General features: G+C 44.5%; 2 protein-coding genes across 2 annotated transcripts in view; both read left to right on the forward strand.

Moving 5' to 3' along the window:
• MAP4K5 (mitogen-activated protein kinase kinase kinase kinase 5) overlaps nucleotides 1-7,677 on the forward strand; it is an 88,401-nt gene extending 80,724 nt beyond the window's left edge. Inside the window, exons 29-33 of the mRNA XM_084630823.1 lie at nucleotides 1,058-1,126; nucleotides 1,834-1,926; nucleotides 3,836-3,906; nucleotides 6,151-6,206; nucleotides 7,346-7,677. Of these exons, the coding sequence (XP_084486949.1) occupies nucleotides 1,058-1,126; nucleotides 1,834-1,926; nucleotides 3,836-3,906; nucleotides 6,151-6,206; nucleotides 7,346-7,433 (377 nt within the window). The 3' untranslated portion in view covers nucleotides 7,434-7,677. The remainder of the gene's footprint in view (nucleotides 1-1,057; nucleotides 1,127-1,833; nucleotides 1,927-3,835; nucleotides 3,907-6,150; nucleotides 6,207-7,345) is intronic.
• Nucleotides 7,678-12,388: 4,711 nt separating this feature from the next.
• Nucleotides 12,389-14,858, forward strand: part of CDKL1 (cyclin dependent kinase like 1) — a 34,263-nt gene continuing 31,793 nt past the window's right edge. The window contains exon 1 of the mRNA XM_084632464.1: nucleotides 12,389-12,685. Within this exon, the coding sequence (XP_084488590.1) occupies nucleotides 12,518-12,685 (168 nt within the window). The 5' untranslated portion in view covers nucleotides 12,389-12,517. The remainder of the gene's footprint in view (nucleotides 12,686-14,858) is intronic.

Raw genomic sequence — 14,858 nt, forward strand, 5'->3', positions numbered from 1 at the left:
ATGCCAGCCTGGATTGCATCTTCCTCTCTGTGCTCTGGCCTTCTGAAGATATAAAATCACTTCCTGAGAAAAGTTGCAGGAACCCTTCTGGTGTTTTAAAATTACTTCACTCCCTCTGCTTAATCATCACATAGGAGGCTGGTCCCACAGACCTTTCCATGTCTGTTTTCTGCCCAGCTCCAATTTCATTTACCTTTTAAAAGGCTTCATTTTAAAAGCACCATGTACTAAAGTGGATGTTTGAAAACCAGAACATGACCCACTCAGCTAAGAGCTCAGTGTGAGGTTACATGGTCCATGGCCCTCCATGGGGCCAGTCTGTGTGCTGTTCCCCGTTTTCTTCTCTAGACACCCTCAGTGGAGTGCATGCCTCTCTCTTGTTGCCCCGCATAGACCGTTTTTGTAATCCGTTGCCCATTTATGCCATGGAAAAAATTCTCCTTTCTCTTCAACAGCTATTTGCTACCATTGATTACTTTTTTCTCTGCTAGGCTGATTCAGACACATCTTTCCACATTTTTAAAGGCTTCTTTTTAACAACACTAGTGGGCTAGCTCATTTATGAATTAAAGCTATATAAACTGTTGAATATGAACTTATCAGTCATGCTGGGCTTCCTAGATTGTCATCTCCAAACATGAATTGTCCAAGGGGGAAGTATCCTGTGCTGATCCCTACCACTCATTATTGTACCTTGTTGCGAACACCCTCTAAAGCGGATTTGATGTATTCTTGGCAGGCTGTCACAAGCAGACAATAGTCCCTTCAGAGTTATGGTTTCTGTTTTAAAAGCCCAGTTTTTTGAGAGGCAGACTCGATCCTGAGCTCCTCTCCCATAACACACAGGGGTCAGAAAGCCGCTGACTCACCTCAGCTGGAGAATTGGTGTCTTTAACATTGCTACCACTAAAAGAAATAAAAATGACTCTACAAGAATGGAAATTCCTAACTGTAAAGATGCGGCACGGCAAACAAACGAAGTAGAATATAGGGCTTGGGGAGCTAAGGTCAGGTTTTAAAGGTGTAATGTAAACTCTTTTTGTTTTCCTTTACCAAGGCAATCAGCAGTTAGATGCCATTCATGTAACACAGCTGGAAAGAGACACCGTTCTAGTCTGCTTGGACAGTAAGTATTGTCTATATGGCTGGAGCTGTGATAGAAACCTTTGCTTTGGCACAATTGCTACTTTGTTAGATGTCAGCTCTTTGGTTCTCTTTTATACTCTAGCAGTCCGATATCAGGGCTTTAGTTAAGGGTTAGACACATGACAGTTCCATTGCAGCCTCAGGTTTGCAGCGCTCTTTAAAAAATACGTGTATCCTTTTTTTGTCTTTTGTTTTCATCATTTAAACTTTAATGCAGAATTATGATTGAGAATAGAATACACACAAATCAGGAATTGTCAGAGCTTTGTTACCACAAATTGAACTTGTTCAACGCACATGGCAATGTAAGAATCTGTACGCGCAGAAGCGTGGCTGAAAAGTTAATGGTTTCAGTAGCAACCCAGTCGTGACTTTTGTGTATTTAAATATACAAACCTTCATGTTAGGGTGGCTGGGTATTTTTTCTTTGAATAGTCATATATTTTGTATTTCTTTTGAGACTTTACTAAAAGTCTTCCTAACATACAAAAGACATACGGTCTTATCTACTTATGAAGTAATAGAAACAGGCTCTTTGATTCATTCTGTACAAACTATAAAAGCCAGACATGGGAATAAAATATTCTTAAACCTGACAGTTGTAGTTAGCATTTTATATGTAAAGCTGTCTATAATCCTTTTCAGCAACAGGTTTTGAGCTTGATTTTGTACTTTTTTTCCCTTGAGAATTTGTGAAAATTGTTAATTTACAAGGGAAGCTGAAATCGAGCAAGAAGCTGGCCTCTGAACTGAGTTTTGATTTCTGCATTGAATCTGTAGGTAAGTAAAAATCTCCTGACTGGTTCTCAAGAACTGAGCCTTGAGCAGAGAGGATTTTATCTTCAAATTGCATGGCTCTTTCTAGCCAAGCTTAGTTTATTGCCTGACACTGCAAAAGCTTATTACTTGGTGTAGTGCTTATTGTGGTGAATTGTCTCCTTGACTGCATTGACTACTTAGGGGAATAGGCTATATGCCAGGTTCTGTTTGCAAGACTGAGCCTGTTTTTGGAAATTCCGTTCTAGTGTAATTCCTGCTGTTTTTAAATAAGATGTATCCTGTCTTGATTAAAAACGAAGAAATTGCTCTCATCTGTTCCTCTTCATTTCCAGAGCAGTAAGAAACATTTTTATCACCGGGTTTTTATTGTAGTAATAAATTAGGTTGGATCAATTTTTAACAAAGCTGAGATTTTACTTAAGGAAACCCTGCAGATACCAATTTAGTTCACCCATACCTTCTTAATAATGCATAGCTCTTACACGGTGTATAGCAGTCTTGTTTTTGAAAGGTGTGCCATAATCTCTACAGCTTTGCGCACTGTTATGCTGAGTGTTCCTGCCATGATAAATTGTCCCAAAAGTGGGTATTTAGTATACTGTACATTAATTGTTGCAGAACTGGAATTCTTTAAACTTGTTCTGGAACCAGAGTCAGTAGTGAAAAGCCTTTAATAAAAATCCCAGCTTCAAGATCCGCTCACTCTTACCCAGCAGTTCCTTGCAATTTGGAGCACTGGGTTCCTTAGGCATCTTCCCTTTGGCAACAGATTTTTGGGGTAGCTTTTTAAAAAGAATGAATGTCACATGTTCATCTGTCCAGGCAGTGCAGGGTCTTGTGTAAAAGAATCCCAGAACTGGTCAGGCTTCGAAAGGACACTACAGTATTTTTTTATTTTTATTTTTTAATTTGACGTGGTTCTTTCCTAAATCATGGAATGTTATAATTACTCAGTCAGAAAACGTTCCCTCCATTCCCAGCAATCGATATACACTGTCATTTATGCTATAATGCAACTACACTGTGTAAACAGCTTTCCTTTGAAACTCGGAAGGGATGAATAAATGGAAAGTGTATCAAGGACTCTTGTGCTAACTGTCTAGCTCACTTTGCAGATGGCTCTTCAGTGAACGGTTTAAGGAATTTATTACACTCTAGATGGCTCTGGGGAGCCTCGGTTTTATAATGTAGGGATTGGAATAGGAATAAGTAGCTCTTCCTGGTTTATGACGGGAAAAGGGGAGCAGCAAGTGCACATGAACCTAAGGGCGTGTCTGTATTGCAGTCAGAAGTGAGATTGCTGCTTGGGTAGACATGCTCATGCCAACTTTAATCCAGCTAGCGCGACTCAAAAGAGCAGTGAAAACACAGCTGCATGGATCCTGGCCTGGGCTAGGAACACGAATACATACCCAGAGTTCCAGGTGGGCTTGTACAGCTGATGCTGCAACACATGCAGCCATCTGCTTACTGCTGTTGCTAGCTACCCTAGCTAAATTAAAGCTAGCCTCCCCGAGCTACGTGCCTCCCTGAGCTACAATCCCACCACCAGTTGCAGTGCAGACATACCTTTTGTGTAGAAAAAGGGTTAGGGTTTGCTGAGATGTTTGAAAAGCCCAATCACTACAGTTTATAGGTTTCAGTTGACTTAACTGAATGCCAGATGTGTCAGCTACTGAGCAGCATGCGCCGTTAGGCTCTGAGAGATCACGGGGGAAAGCAGACAGGACCTAGAAAACTAGCATGAGTGTAAAATGTGTAATATTCACTTAGTGCTTCCTAGAGCCCAAAATTGTGCATTAACATCTCAAACACACTTCCTGTACTGGACCCACCAATGCTGTCTTTCATCAGAGACAACAGAACTCCTTTCAACCTATTGGTCTAATTTTGTTTTTCTTCTCTGTAGTGTGCCTTCAAGACAGTGTGCTGGCTTTCTGGAAACATGGCATGCAGGGCAAAAGCTTTAAGTCAGATGAAGTAAGTACTCACCTGGTCTTTCCATATTTAATTTAATTTAATTTTTAGTCATCTTCCCCTTGCACCTGCTTCCAGGTTGCTGATTCTGATTGGGGCCCTAAGTTGCTACCATAATACAGTAACTTCTTGCTTTACGTTGTAGTTATGTTCCTGAAAAATGCTACTTTAAGCGAAACAATGTTAAGCAAATCCAATTTCCCAATAAGAATTAATGTAAAGAGGGGCGGGGGTTAGGTTTCAGGGAAATTCTTTTCACCAGACAACAGACTATGTTTTATATATATATATATATATATATACACACACACACACACAGTATACGTTTTAAACAAACAATTTAATACTGTACATAGCAATGCTGATTGTGGAGGCTGTTTGAGGTGGTGAAGTCAGAGGGTGGAAGAGGGTGGGACACTTCCCAGGGAATGCCTTACTGCTAAATGATGAATTAGCACTCGGTTGAGCCCTCAAGGGTTAACACGTTGTTATTAATGTAGCCTCACACTCTACAAGGCAGCATGAGTGGAGGGAGGAGAGACAGAGACGCACACTGTGTGTGTGAGAGCGAGAGAGACACACGCACTGTCTTTAAGCACGCTGACCCCACTCTCTAAGTACACTGCCTTTTTAAGTAGATTAGCAAGTTGAGGCAGCAGCTGCTGCCAGCAAGCTCCCACCAGCCTGAGACCTGTCATGTGACACCCCCCCGCCCCCACTCTGTGGAGATGCGGTAAAGGAGCAGGGGGGCAGGAAGGGGGACACCCTGACATTAGCACCCCTCTTCTCTCTTCCCCCCTCCCCCCGCACAGCAAGCAGGAGGCTCCCGGGAGCAGCTCCAAGGCAGAGGGCAAGAGCGGCACACGGCAGTGGGGGGAGGGACAGCTGAACTGCCTGGCAGTTAATCGCTTGCTGAGCGGCTGATGCACAGGGAACTTAGGGGAGCGGGGAGCTGTTCCAAGCTCGCTCCAACGGGCTGCTCTTCCTGCAAGCAGTGGACAAAGCAAGCAGCTGCCAAACAACATTATAAGGGAGCACTGCACAACTTTAAACAAGCATGTTCCCTAATGGATCAGCAACATAACAACGCTAACCAGGACAACATTAAGTGAGGAGTTACTGTACTAGTGTGTGGCTAGTCAGTGTCACTGTTTTGAATGGTCAGATACGTGTTCTGACATTGCTCTCCCGTGCTGCTCTGGGGGACATGGCATGCAAGCTTTTTCCCAGGCTGCACAAGAGGGCATCTACTAGTAGCACGGCACCAAGCTGAAACTAAAGCGGCATCAGGCAGGTGTGTCCAGAGAATGGAGAGGGATGGGCCCAAGCACGTTGGTGTTCATAGATGCCAAGGCCCGAAGGGGCCATTGTGATCAGCTAGTCTGAACTCCTGTGTAACACAGGCCAGAGACCTTCCCCAGAACAATTCCTAGAGCAGATCCTTTTGCAAAAAAAAAATCCAATCTTGATTTTAAAATTGTCAATGATGGAGAATCCACCACGACCCTTGGTAAATTGTCCCAATGGTTAATTACTGTCACTGTTAAAAGTGTGCACCCGTATTTCCAGCCTAAATTTGTCTAGCTTCGACTTCCAGGCATTGGATCGTGTCTTTCCCCCTCTAGCCTGAAGAGCTCATTATCAAATATTTGTTCCCCATGTAGGTACTTACAGACTGTGATCAAGTCACTACTGAATGTTCCCTTTAAGCTAAATAGTTTGAGCTCTTTGAGCTTGTTGCTATAAGGCATGTTATATGAGGCCTGTTGCTCTTGGGCCCACCCTAAACATCATTAAAGGTTCAGAAAAACCTTTATACATTTGTGCCTTTCAACCTTTATCCAAATTCAGGACGGATGATTTGAAGGGCTGGCTCAGAAAATTTAATTCTAATGAAAATTCATCTTTTAAAAAAAAAAAATCAAGTTGACAGCATCCCTTTAACTCTGCGCAGTGGGGGATGAAATTCAATCTGTCTGCTAAGATTTATGCAAAGTATCCTCAAGTCCACTACCTAATCCTGAAGTGTGCTACTCATGACTATTACAGGCTATTTAAGATTAATCTTGTTAGGTCTAATCACGAAGCTGTACTTAGTGCCTGTATAAGGTTCTATATTTTGCACTAAATCTTATTTAAAACTAATTTTTTTAAGAAACTGGCTGGCTATTTTCTCTTCTAAATCAGATTAAAGCATTTTATTTTACCATTACAAAGGCGCTTTCCACTAATCCTTTTCTTTTGCAGGTCACCCAAGAGATTTCGGATGAAACCAGGGTTTTCCGCTTGTTGGGATCGGACAGGTAGTTATATTAAAGAAACGTAAATCTTGTATTCATTTAAATAAATTAGCTGAAACCTAGTTGGAATTCAACTACAGTCCAGAACAGTTCTCTCAGACCCTTGTGTGGGGGGAGAAAGGTGGATGGCAATGCCGCTTGTTGCTCACTACCGCCGCGTTTAGTTGATTTTCAGAAGTGATTGTGATTAGAACCAAAGTGAGTTTGGCGCCACCTTCCAGTCCAAGTGCAAGGCGTACTCTGACATTGCTTTTAGTAATATGAACATAGTGTACCTAGACTATACCTGTGGGGAGAGAACGAACCACATGTGACAGATGGTAGTCATGTTGCTCCATGCCCTTCAGGAAAGTCCTGGTTCTGGCAATCATGGCTTGGATTTTTAGGGCAGAATTATATTCATGAATCACCCAGATAACCAGCCTGTAAATGTTCTTTCCTTCTGTGGGACTTGAGGTCTGCAATAAGATAGCAACAAACCTAAGCAACTTGTTTTGTTTAACGCATCAAGCTTCATTTTAATCTCAGTCCCTGAAACATCCGGCTGAGTCTCTTCAGCAAAAGCAAGCAGGGAACAGGTACAGTCTGATTGGAGCCACCAGCTGCAGGGAGATGCTCTTTGAGTCCAGATTTGTCACATTAGTCGAGGCTGCTTCAGCCTTCTAGGCTTTGTGCCATGTAGCCATGTGGCTCTTACGAGTCAAGAGATTGTGTTCTAGGCCCGCCGACATAGCTTATGCCGCTCACGGAGATGGGGGTTTTTTATGCCGACGGGAGAGCTCATCTTCACCACACGTGTTTCAGCGGCCCAGCTGTACATTTAAGGTCTAGTGGCCTTAATTTCTCAGACCTGAAGAGGAGTTCTGTGTAAGCTCGAAAGCTTGTCTCTCTCCCAACAGAAGTTGGTCCACAAGTTGGATGTTATCTCACCCACTTTGTGTTTCTAATATCCTGGGACCAACCTGGCTACAACAACACTTCTTACATAGGTTAAACAGGCATTAAAGGACTATCAACGTACCTCTGTCCCCTTATGAGCCTGTGAACAATGGGAGTTGTTCCTCTTTTTGTTAGTATTTAAACCGTGGGATCTCTGTTTTCCAGCTAACCCCATTCTGTTTTGTGCTTGTGTTTACTTACAGGGTTGTAGTGTTAGAAAGTAGGCCGACAGAAAACCCGACTGCACACAGCAATCTCTACATCTTGGCTGGACATGAAAATAGTTACTAAGCAACAGTAACCCAATGCAAATAACAAGAGAATGAATCCATCACATAAGGAAAAAAGAACCGTTAAGGAAACTCAAATACAAGCTGGACTGTAACTTGCTTTTTCTCTTCTTGATATCTTAATTATCTGGTCTGTAGGGTAGAAATCAATATTGTACTTTTCGCAGCTGGAAACGGCTAGTTCTGTCTCTTGCCACTGTGTGGCTGGTTATATCAAGTTTGCTTAATAAAAGCTATGAGATAAATAGTCCTTTATTTGTTAATCCTAGGGAAACACAGCCTTTAAAAACAATGCAATAAAGGTGCCATAAAACATTAGGTAAATACTTCCTCTGGGTTGTCCTTGTGTCCTGTAGATATAAATATAGTGCTGGCCAGTCCCCCTTTATACTGAGTCTTATTCTTAATAAAGATGATTTGCATAGGAAGGGAAAGGATCAGCAATGCTTTTCATTTTTAAATCTGCCATTCCGTATGGCTTTGTAAAATAGACTATTTAATCTTTATTTATTAATCTGCTGCTAGAGTGGTGTAATGTGTCTCACTTTTAGCAAAAGAGGGTTGCAGAGCAGTTTAGCATTTTTACAGTTGTATAAAGACTTGATGATTCTTGGTCCTTGTAGCAATGTAGTGCGTTGTTGAAGGGGGTTATAGTACAATGTTGGTGGTTCCTGTATAAATGCAGTTTTGTACAACAAAGTATTTTGTATTCGTTTTGCCTACAGAGTTGCTATAAAAGGGAGTTTGATATTTACTGAAATAATAGGTGTAGAGTATATACGAAATGTAATATTGACACCTGAAATGTTATTAGCGGGTGGGTGTGTACAGTATACGTGTGAGTGTGTGTGTCATTGACAGGCAGTGATATGTAATATATACATGCTTTATTTTCATAAATTAGGGATAACCTGTGTGAAATTAAATGGAAGCGTAAGTGGATTGTGCCTGGTCATCCTTAAGGAATGAAAATAACGTATCCAACTGCCTACAACGTGTATTTTATTTATACTATTCCAGAAGGGAGCCTGTAGGACAACTATGCTTATAAGCTTTTTGTATGTATAGTTGCTCACGTTGTTACTTGTCAGACTGTCATTTAGTGATGGTTGTTTCCCAGTTGTTTAGTATAAATATCTATGATAAGAAGCAATATTCTATAATAAAGCTTTGAGTCACGTCTCCTTTTACCCCTTCCCCCTTTTTTAGTTTGTCATCCATACTTTATCACCTTATTCCTCCATTAAAGAGTCACATTGCTTCCTATTGTCTGTGCTCATTAATTAACATTCCGATGGTACCCTAAAGAATTAAATGCTACCAGGTAGACTGCTCTTCATGTCCTGTGTAAGGGGTGTTGCTACCCCAGAATAACACTCTAGCCGTGATGTAAGCAGAAACAGTCCAGAGGCTGATGCAGGAGCAGTTATTTAAAAGTTAGGGTTTATTTTAACACTTAATTCTACTGTATACTGGGGTGTCCCATTCAATCTCAATACCTGCTAAATTAATAGGGGGGAAATAGGTTCAAACCTTCACAATTCATTTCAATAACAGAACAGAGTAAATGTAACAATACCAAAAGGCTTTGTCGCTAAGCTGTGGTGACAGATTCTAAGGCAAACGTGGGTGGTTTGATGTCCTCTGATCCGCTGAGAGAATGAAGAGCCTCATTTTCCTTTTGGAAATCAAACGTCTTGATTCACAATTAATATTGCTGAAATTAACAATGGGTAGTTGGTGAATCTGAGGAATCAGGAGTGTCGGGTCTTGTTTGGTGCATCTAGAGTTCATATTGTTCTGATGTCTTGGCAGGAAGATTGAACTGCATAGATTTAAATGCTTTGTCCACTTAAGTTGTCATTCAAACCTAGTTCTGTAGTATTGATTTGACAGTTAAATCAAGTCACTGTTTGTAGTTCAGAAATTGTATTGAAGTTTATAAAGACCTTAAAAATATTCCCAAACAGTACACTGAAGATTGGATAACATTGAAATAATGTAGCTAATTATAATTGTACCAGAAATATTACAAGAGTAGAGCCCAAGTTTTGTATTTTTGAAGAATCGGAAAGAAGTTTGTGTCATTCTGAAAGTCCATTATTTTGTTTTCTAAAGCAATGTTTTGGATACTAGGGCCCAGCTGATTTCTTCCTAAGCTGTGGCAGGGAAATCACAGGAACTGGTGCTAGTCCATGGTCTGGTTGTTGAGAAACACTATTCTAAAGTAGTCTTCTCTAGGAGTGGGAGGTTCTCCAGTCATCCAATAACTGACTGTACAAAAAGTCTGTGGCTATTGAGATTTTTAACAGAATCCCAAATGGCAAAGCAAACTAGATAAAAATATTTTGTTTCTGCAGATATTTTTTCAGCTGTATTATGTATTTGAGCGAGAGGGGATTCATTTAAGATACTTTTGGGCTGACTTTTCAAATGAAAAGTCTTAATAAATGATGGTGTCAGTATGTCCTTGTATTATCACTTGGTTTGTTGAGGTAAAATAAGTCACAAACTTTCAATGGTAGTTACCTATATTTTCTAGTATAGAAATGCCATATGTAAAGGTGATTTATTACTAAGGCCTGCTCTACACTTAAAAATGAGATCTACCAAGGTACATCACTCAGGACTGTGCAAAATTTCATATCCTGAGTGCTGTAGTCAGGTGAACCTAACCCCCTAGTGTCAACATGACTAGATTGTCAGAAGAAATCTTCTGTAATGCAGGGGCTTTAGTGTAATCTTATTTTAACTGTATTAGAAGTAGGACATATCTGTTAGTATGGCATGCTTTAAAAGAGCAAAAGAAAAGTACAGCTCTAGAAATGCCGTACAGCAAACATCACTTTGACATAAATGGTCTCTTCCCCCATGACTTGTAGCTGCTATAGACATTTGAGTCTAATATTGTCGATACCTTGTATGTTCTGTAACATTTCAACCAGGATAAAATACCCTAGGGTGCAATTATTAGCACTAAATATGAGGCTCGCTCACACACTCCAGTACCTTTTGAAAGGTGCCGAAGTATTAATTATTGTGAACAAGTTTTTGTGTATTCAATTTAAGACTTAAACAGGCTCCCCAAGTTCTTTGAAATGCAAACAGCAGATTCCGCAAGCAAAAGGGGTTAATTAATGTGATCAAATGTATTGTAAACTGAGAAACAGCCGTAATGAGATTGACATCTGAGTTAGTCAAGGAGGAAGGGTGCAACACATCAATGAAGCCCGAAGGTGCTTCCAAGTAGAGATGTGGGCCCTAGAAGGATGCCATTGTAGCATCCAGAAACAGCCAAAGGATGGCAGCTGGCTACTGAGGAAACTTTCTGATGTGGATGCTGGCTTTTAAACTCTTGCATTTCCACTAGGTTGCAACCGAGACTGGACATGTAGATGGTTTAGCTAGACTTTTCTGCATGTTCGTTTATGTTTGAGAAGGGTGGGTAAGGTAATATCTTTTATTGGACCAGCTTCTGCTGGGGAGAGACAAGCTTTCCAGCTTACGCAGAGCTGCTCTTGAGCTCTGAAGAAGAGCTCTGGGTATGTTCTAAATCTTGTCGCACCATATTATCTCACCCACCTTGTGTCTCTGACATCCTGAGACCAACAAAGCTACAACAACACTGCATTTATAGTGTAATTTTCTTCCTTTTCAGCCTCCTGGCCCCATGCACTTCATTTGATACCTAGAAGCCCTGTTCGAGGTTGGTTTGGAACAGTGGGAGGTAAATTGATAACTGACTTTAGGGAAGGCAGGAGGTGGGCCCCGCTTTCTTGCCTGAAGGCAGGGGCCGTGGAGGCCGCTTGGCTGGAGATGTAGGCCAATGTGGGTGTAAGGAGAGGGGGAGCGCCCTGTGCCTGGAGCCACTTGTCATGCTAATATGCTGCGCCACCTACCCCAACCCCGGGGCATATAGGAGCTGCTGCTTTTTGAACATGAGTCTCTAGGGGTACCTCTCCTCGGGCTCGCAGAGCCAGCCTGCAGCCCTAGACCCAGCCCCGGGGGGTGACACTCTGGAAATAGCTGGGCGGGCAGCACTTTGAAGTTGAATCCTCCCTCCCCCTCCCTAGGCTTTAGAGGCCCAGCTGCAGGTTCAGAGCCCTGTCTACACAACTAGTTTGAGAGCTTTAACCCAAGTCTGTAAACTGGGGTGGGGGGGGGCTTGCTCCAAAATGCTGTGTAGACATCCCCTGAAGGTCTAGTGTGCGGGGTGAGCTATTTCCATTGGCCGGAGAGGATCCACAGCGGGCACAGTCGCAGCTGCTGAGGGTGCAGGGGGCTGGGTCTTGTCTTTGCAGAGCAGGGCCTCTGGAGGGGCTGGGGCCGGCCTCCGCACCCGGGGGCCAGCGTGGGCAGGGCAGGGACGTCTGTTCTCTCTCCGGCACCCAGAACACCGGAGTTTTCATGGCAATAAAAGGGGGGCGAGTTTTTAAAACGATGAAAGGAAATACAGTGCTTCCTCCCCCTGCACCGTTCGCCCGCGGAACTCCTGGCTGCATGATGCCACTGAAGCCAAGAGTTTAGCAGCCTCCTGGTGCGGGGGCTCCGAGCCCCACCCGCCTTGCCACCTTCGGCCAGCGGGGAGCGAAACGCTCCTGCCCCGGGGGAGGGGGCCCAGCCTCTGCCCGGCGCCAGGTTCTCCCCGCAGGGCTGGGGCAGGGGCAGGACCCGGCCCTTGGAGCCGGCGGCCGGGCACGGGAGTATCCAGCGTCGGCTCCTCCCCGCGCGGCCGCGCCTCCCCCGGCACCCCGCGCCGCCGGCAAGCGGGGGGTTACATTTTAATTTCCAAGCGCGGCCGGCGAGCAAGGGCAGGACGCGAACCGGGGGAGAGCTGCGGGGCCAGGGGCTGCAGGGAGGCCGGGGCGACCGGCCGCTTCCCTGCCCCGGCGTGCGGCTCGGGCGTTAGCTCCCGCGGGGGGGACGGGGCCGGGGCCGGGGCCGGGGCCGCGGGGCTGGCGGCGCTGGGGCGGCTCTCCCGGCCCTCCCGGCCCCGGGGCGCCCGGGCCATTTGGTCAGGTGCCGCGCAAGGTCCCGGCTCGGCCCGAGTTGAGAGCCGCCCTTGGAGAAGGTTCTCCGCGGGCCATGGAGAAGTACGAGAAGCTCGGCAAGATCGGAGAAGGCTCCTACGGGGTGGTGTTCAAATGCCGGAACCGAGACACCGGCCAGATCGTGGCGATTAAGAAGTTCCTAGAATCGGAGGAGGATCCGGTTATAAAGAAAATCGCCCTTCGAGAGATCCGGATGTTAAAGGTAATTGCCTGGCTGGCTGTTAGCCCTCTAGGACTTGACCTTGCCACCTTGTGACGGCGGGTAGCCTGGCTGGGGTTTCAACTCTCCAAGGTTTTGCTTATTCTGAGCCAAATAACATCTTGCGGGGGTAATTTCCCCAAACCTCCCTAACCCAGATACAAATATCAGGTGTCTCTAATTTAAGTGAGCTGTAGCTCAGGAAAGCTCATGCCCAAATAAATTGGTGAGTCTCTAAGGTGCCACAAGTCCTCCTTTGCTTTTTGCGAATACAGACTAACACGGCTGCTCCTCTGAAACCTGTATTTAGCCTGGTATTTCCCAAAGCATCCTAAGGAACCCCCTTGGCTTTCAGAAAACCTGGATTTGTGCTGGAAATGGCCCAACTTGCTGATCACTTTAGATAAGCTATTACCAGCAGGACAGTGGGGTGGGAGGAGGTATTGTTTCATATTCTCTGTGTGTATATAAAGTCTGCTGCAGTTTCCACAGTATGCATCCGATGCAGTGAGCTGTAGCTCACGAAAGCTCATGCTCAAATAAACTGGTTAGTCTCTAAGGTGCCACAAGTACTCCTTTTCTTTTTGCGAATACAGACTAACACGGCTGTTACTCTGAAACCTTGGCTTTCAGTGGGATTTGAGGGGCCAATTCCCCTCTGCTCTTTGAAAATGCTAGCCTTCCTGATTTTGAAGATCTAGCAGCTGTTTCCACTTCTGCTGGTTTTGGGGGGGGATTATAATTGTTCTGTATAAATATCCCAACAGAGCTGATTTGAATTCTGGGGAGAAAAGTTCAGAAAGAAAAGAGATCAACAACAATCTCTTCCTTTATCAGGAGTTTTTATTGGGGGGGGGGGGATGTATATAATCCTGTGGCTTTAGATGATGATTACATTACTCTTGAATATACAATAGCTTAATGTTCCAAACATTCGTTTTTCCTAAGCAGTCTTTACAGAGGGTAAATCGACGGGAGTAGCCAACAAAGCCCCTGCTGAGATAGTTACATGGAGGTTGTGTGGTTGATTTCAGAGAGTACCTTTGGTAGTAAGATTTGCTAAATAGCCATTTGATGGATGCGATTGTATACCCATGCCGCTGGGTCATCCTTACGAGCGATTGTGTGCAGTAGGGAAATGCACAGTCTTGCTGACGTTAAGGGAGGTCTGAGAGTTAAGACTTGGAGGAACTTGAAATTCGCGTGTGATGGGGAGAATGTGTCGTCTCAATCCAGCGCGAATACACGTCTCGCTTAAAATGTAAATTGACCTTGTTCTCACAACCAGCCTGGCCCAGAGAGGAACAGATTCGCTATGTCAATGCACTGGGCATTGCAAGAACGTCACTGCTTTCTCAAATCTAGCTCCGAGGCCAGATGGAGCTGTGCTTACTCGTCTGGAGTAGGACCTTATTCTGCGAGTGGCCTCGTTGGCAGGGAAGCCAGACTTTCGGCCCTGAGCGTGTGCACAAGATACCTCGCTACAAGCCCACCAGAGTTGCACAGGCTGGTCGGCAGCAGGCTTCTTTTCCCCACCCAGGTTGTCTCTCCCTAGAGGAGCAATGATCATGGCAGGTGGCAAAGCTGGGTTGTGGAGCATGTGCAGACCAGGCCCCCCGTCCACCACTTCAGTTGTGGACGTACTGCTGTCTTGGGCCTTGACCCTGCAGACCTGCCCATCTGAGTAACATTCAGCTTCAGCTCGTGTTTGAAATTGCCTGTTTGCGTAAGGGCTGGCGGTGTTGGGCTCTTCGTTTGGAGACACCCAGTGAGGGAGTGAGAAGAGGCCTTGTAGCTTCTGCTCCTCAGGTCTCCTGGGTGAGAAACTCGTTGCTCTGTCGATCCTGCTCTGGGCTACCCGTGTGCACGTGTTAAATCCGTGTATGTAAATTAATAAGGTTTATTTATCTCTGTACGTTTCACAATAAATACTTTAAAACAGTGTAAGGAATCATCAGAAACGGTGCTCGTTAGTGCACTTAAATTTGGCACACATTAAAAAACAAAAACCACAAGGGAAACTCCCAGACAACCAAACCCGTTCCTATTCTCATGGGCGCCAGGTTTATATAATTTTTGGTGGTGCCCAGAATGGGTCCAAGCAGAGCCGACCCATCTATAGGGCAGACCGGGCCAACCACCCCGGGCCCCACGCTTCAGGGGGACACGGAGTCCA

This window comes from Lepidochelys olivacea, assembly GCF_965140295.1.
Source record: "Lepidochelys olivacea isolate rLepOli2 genome assembly, chromosome: 6".
Lineage (NCBI taxonomy): Eukaryota > Metazoa > Chordata > Testudines > Cheloniidae > Lepidochelys > Lepidochelys olivacea.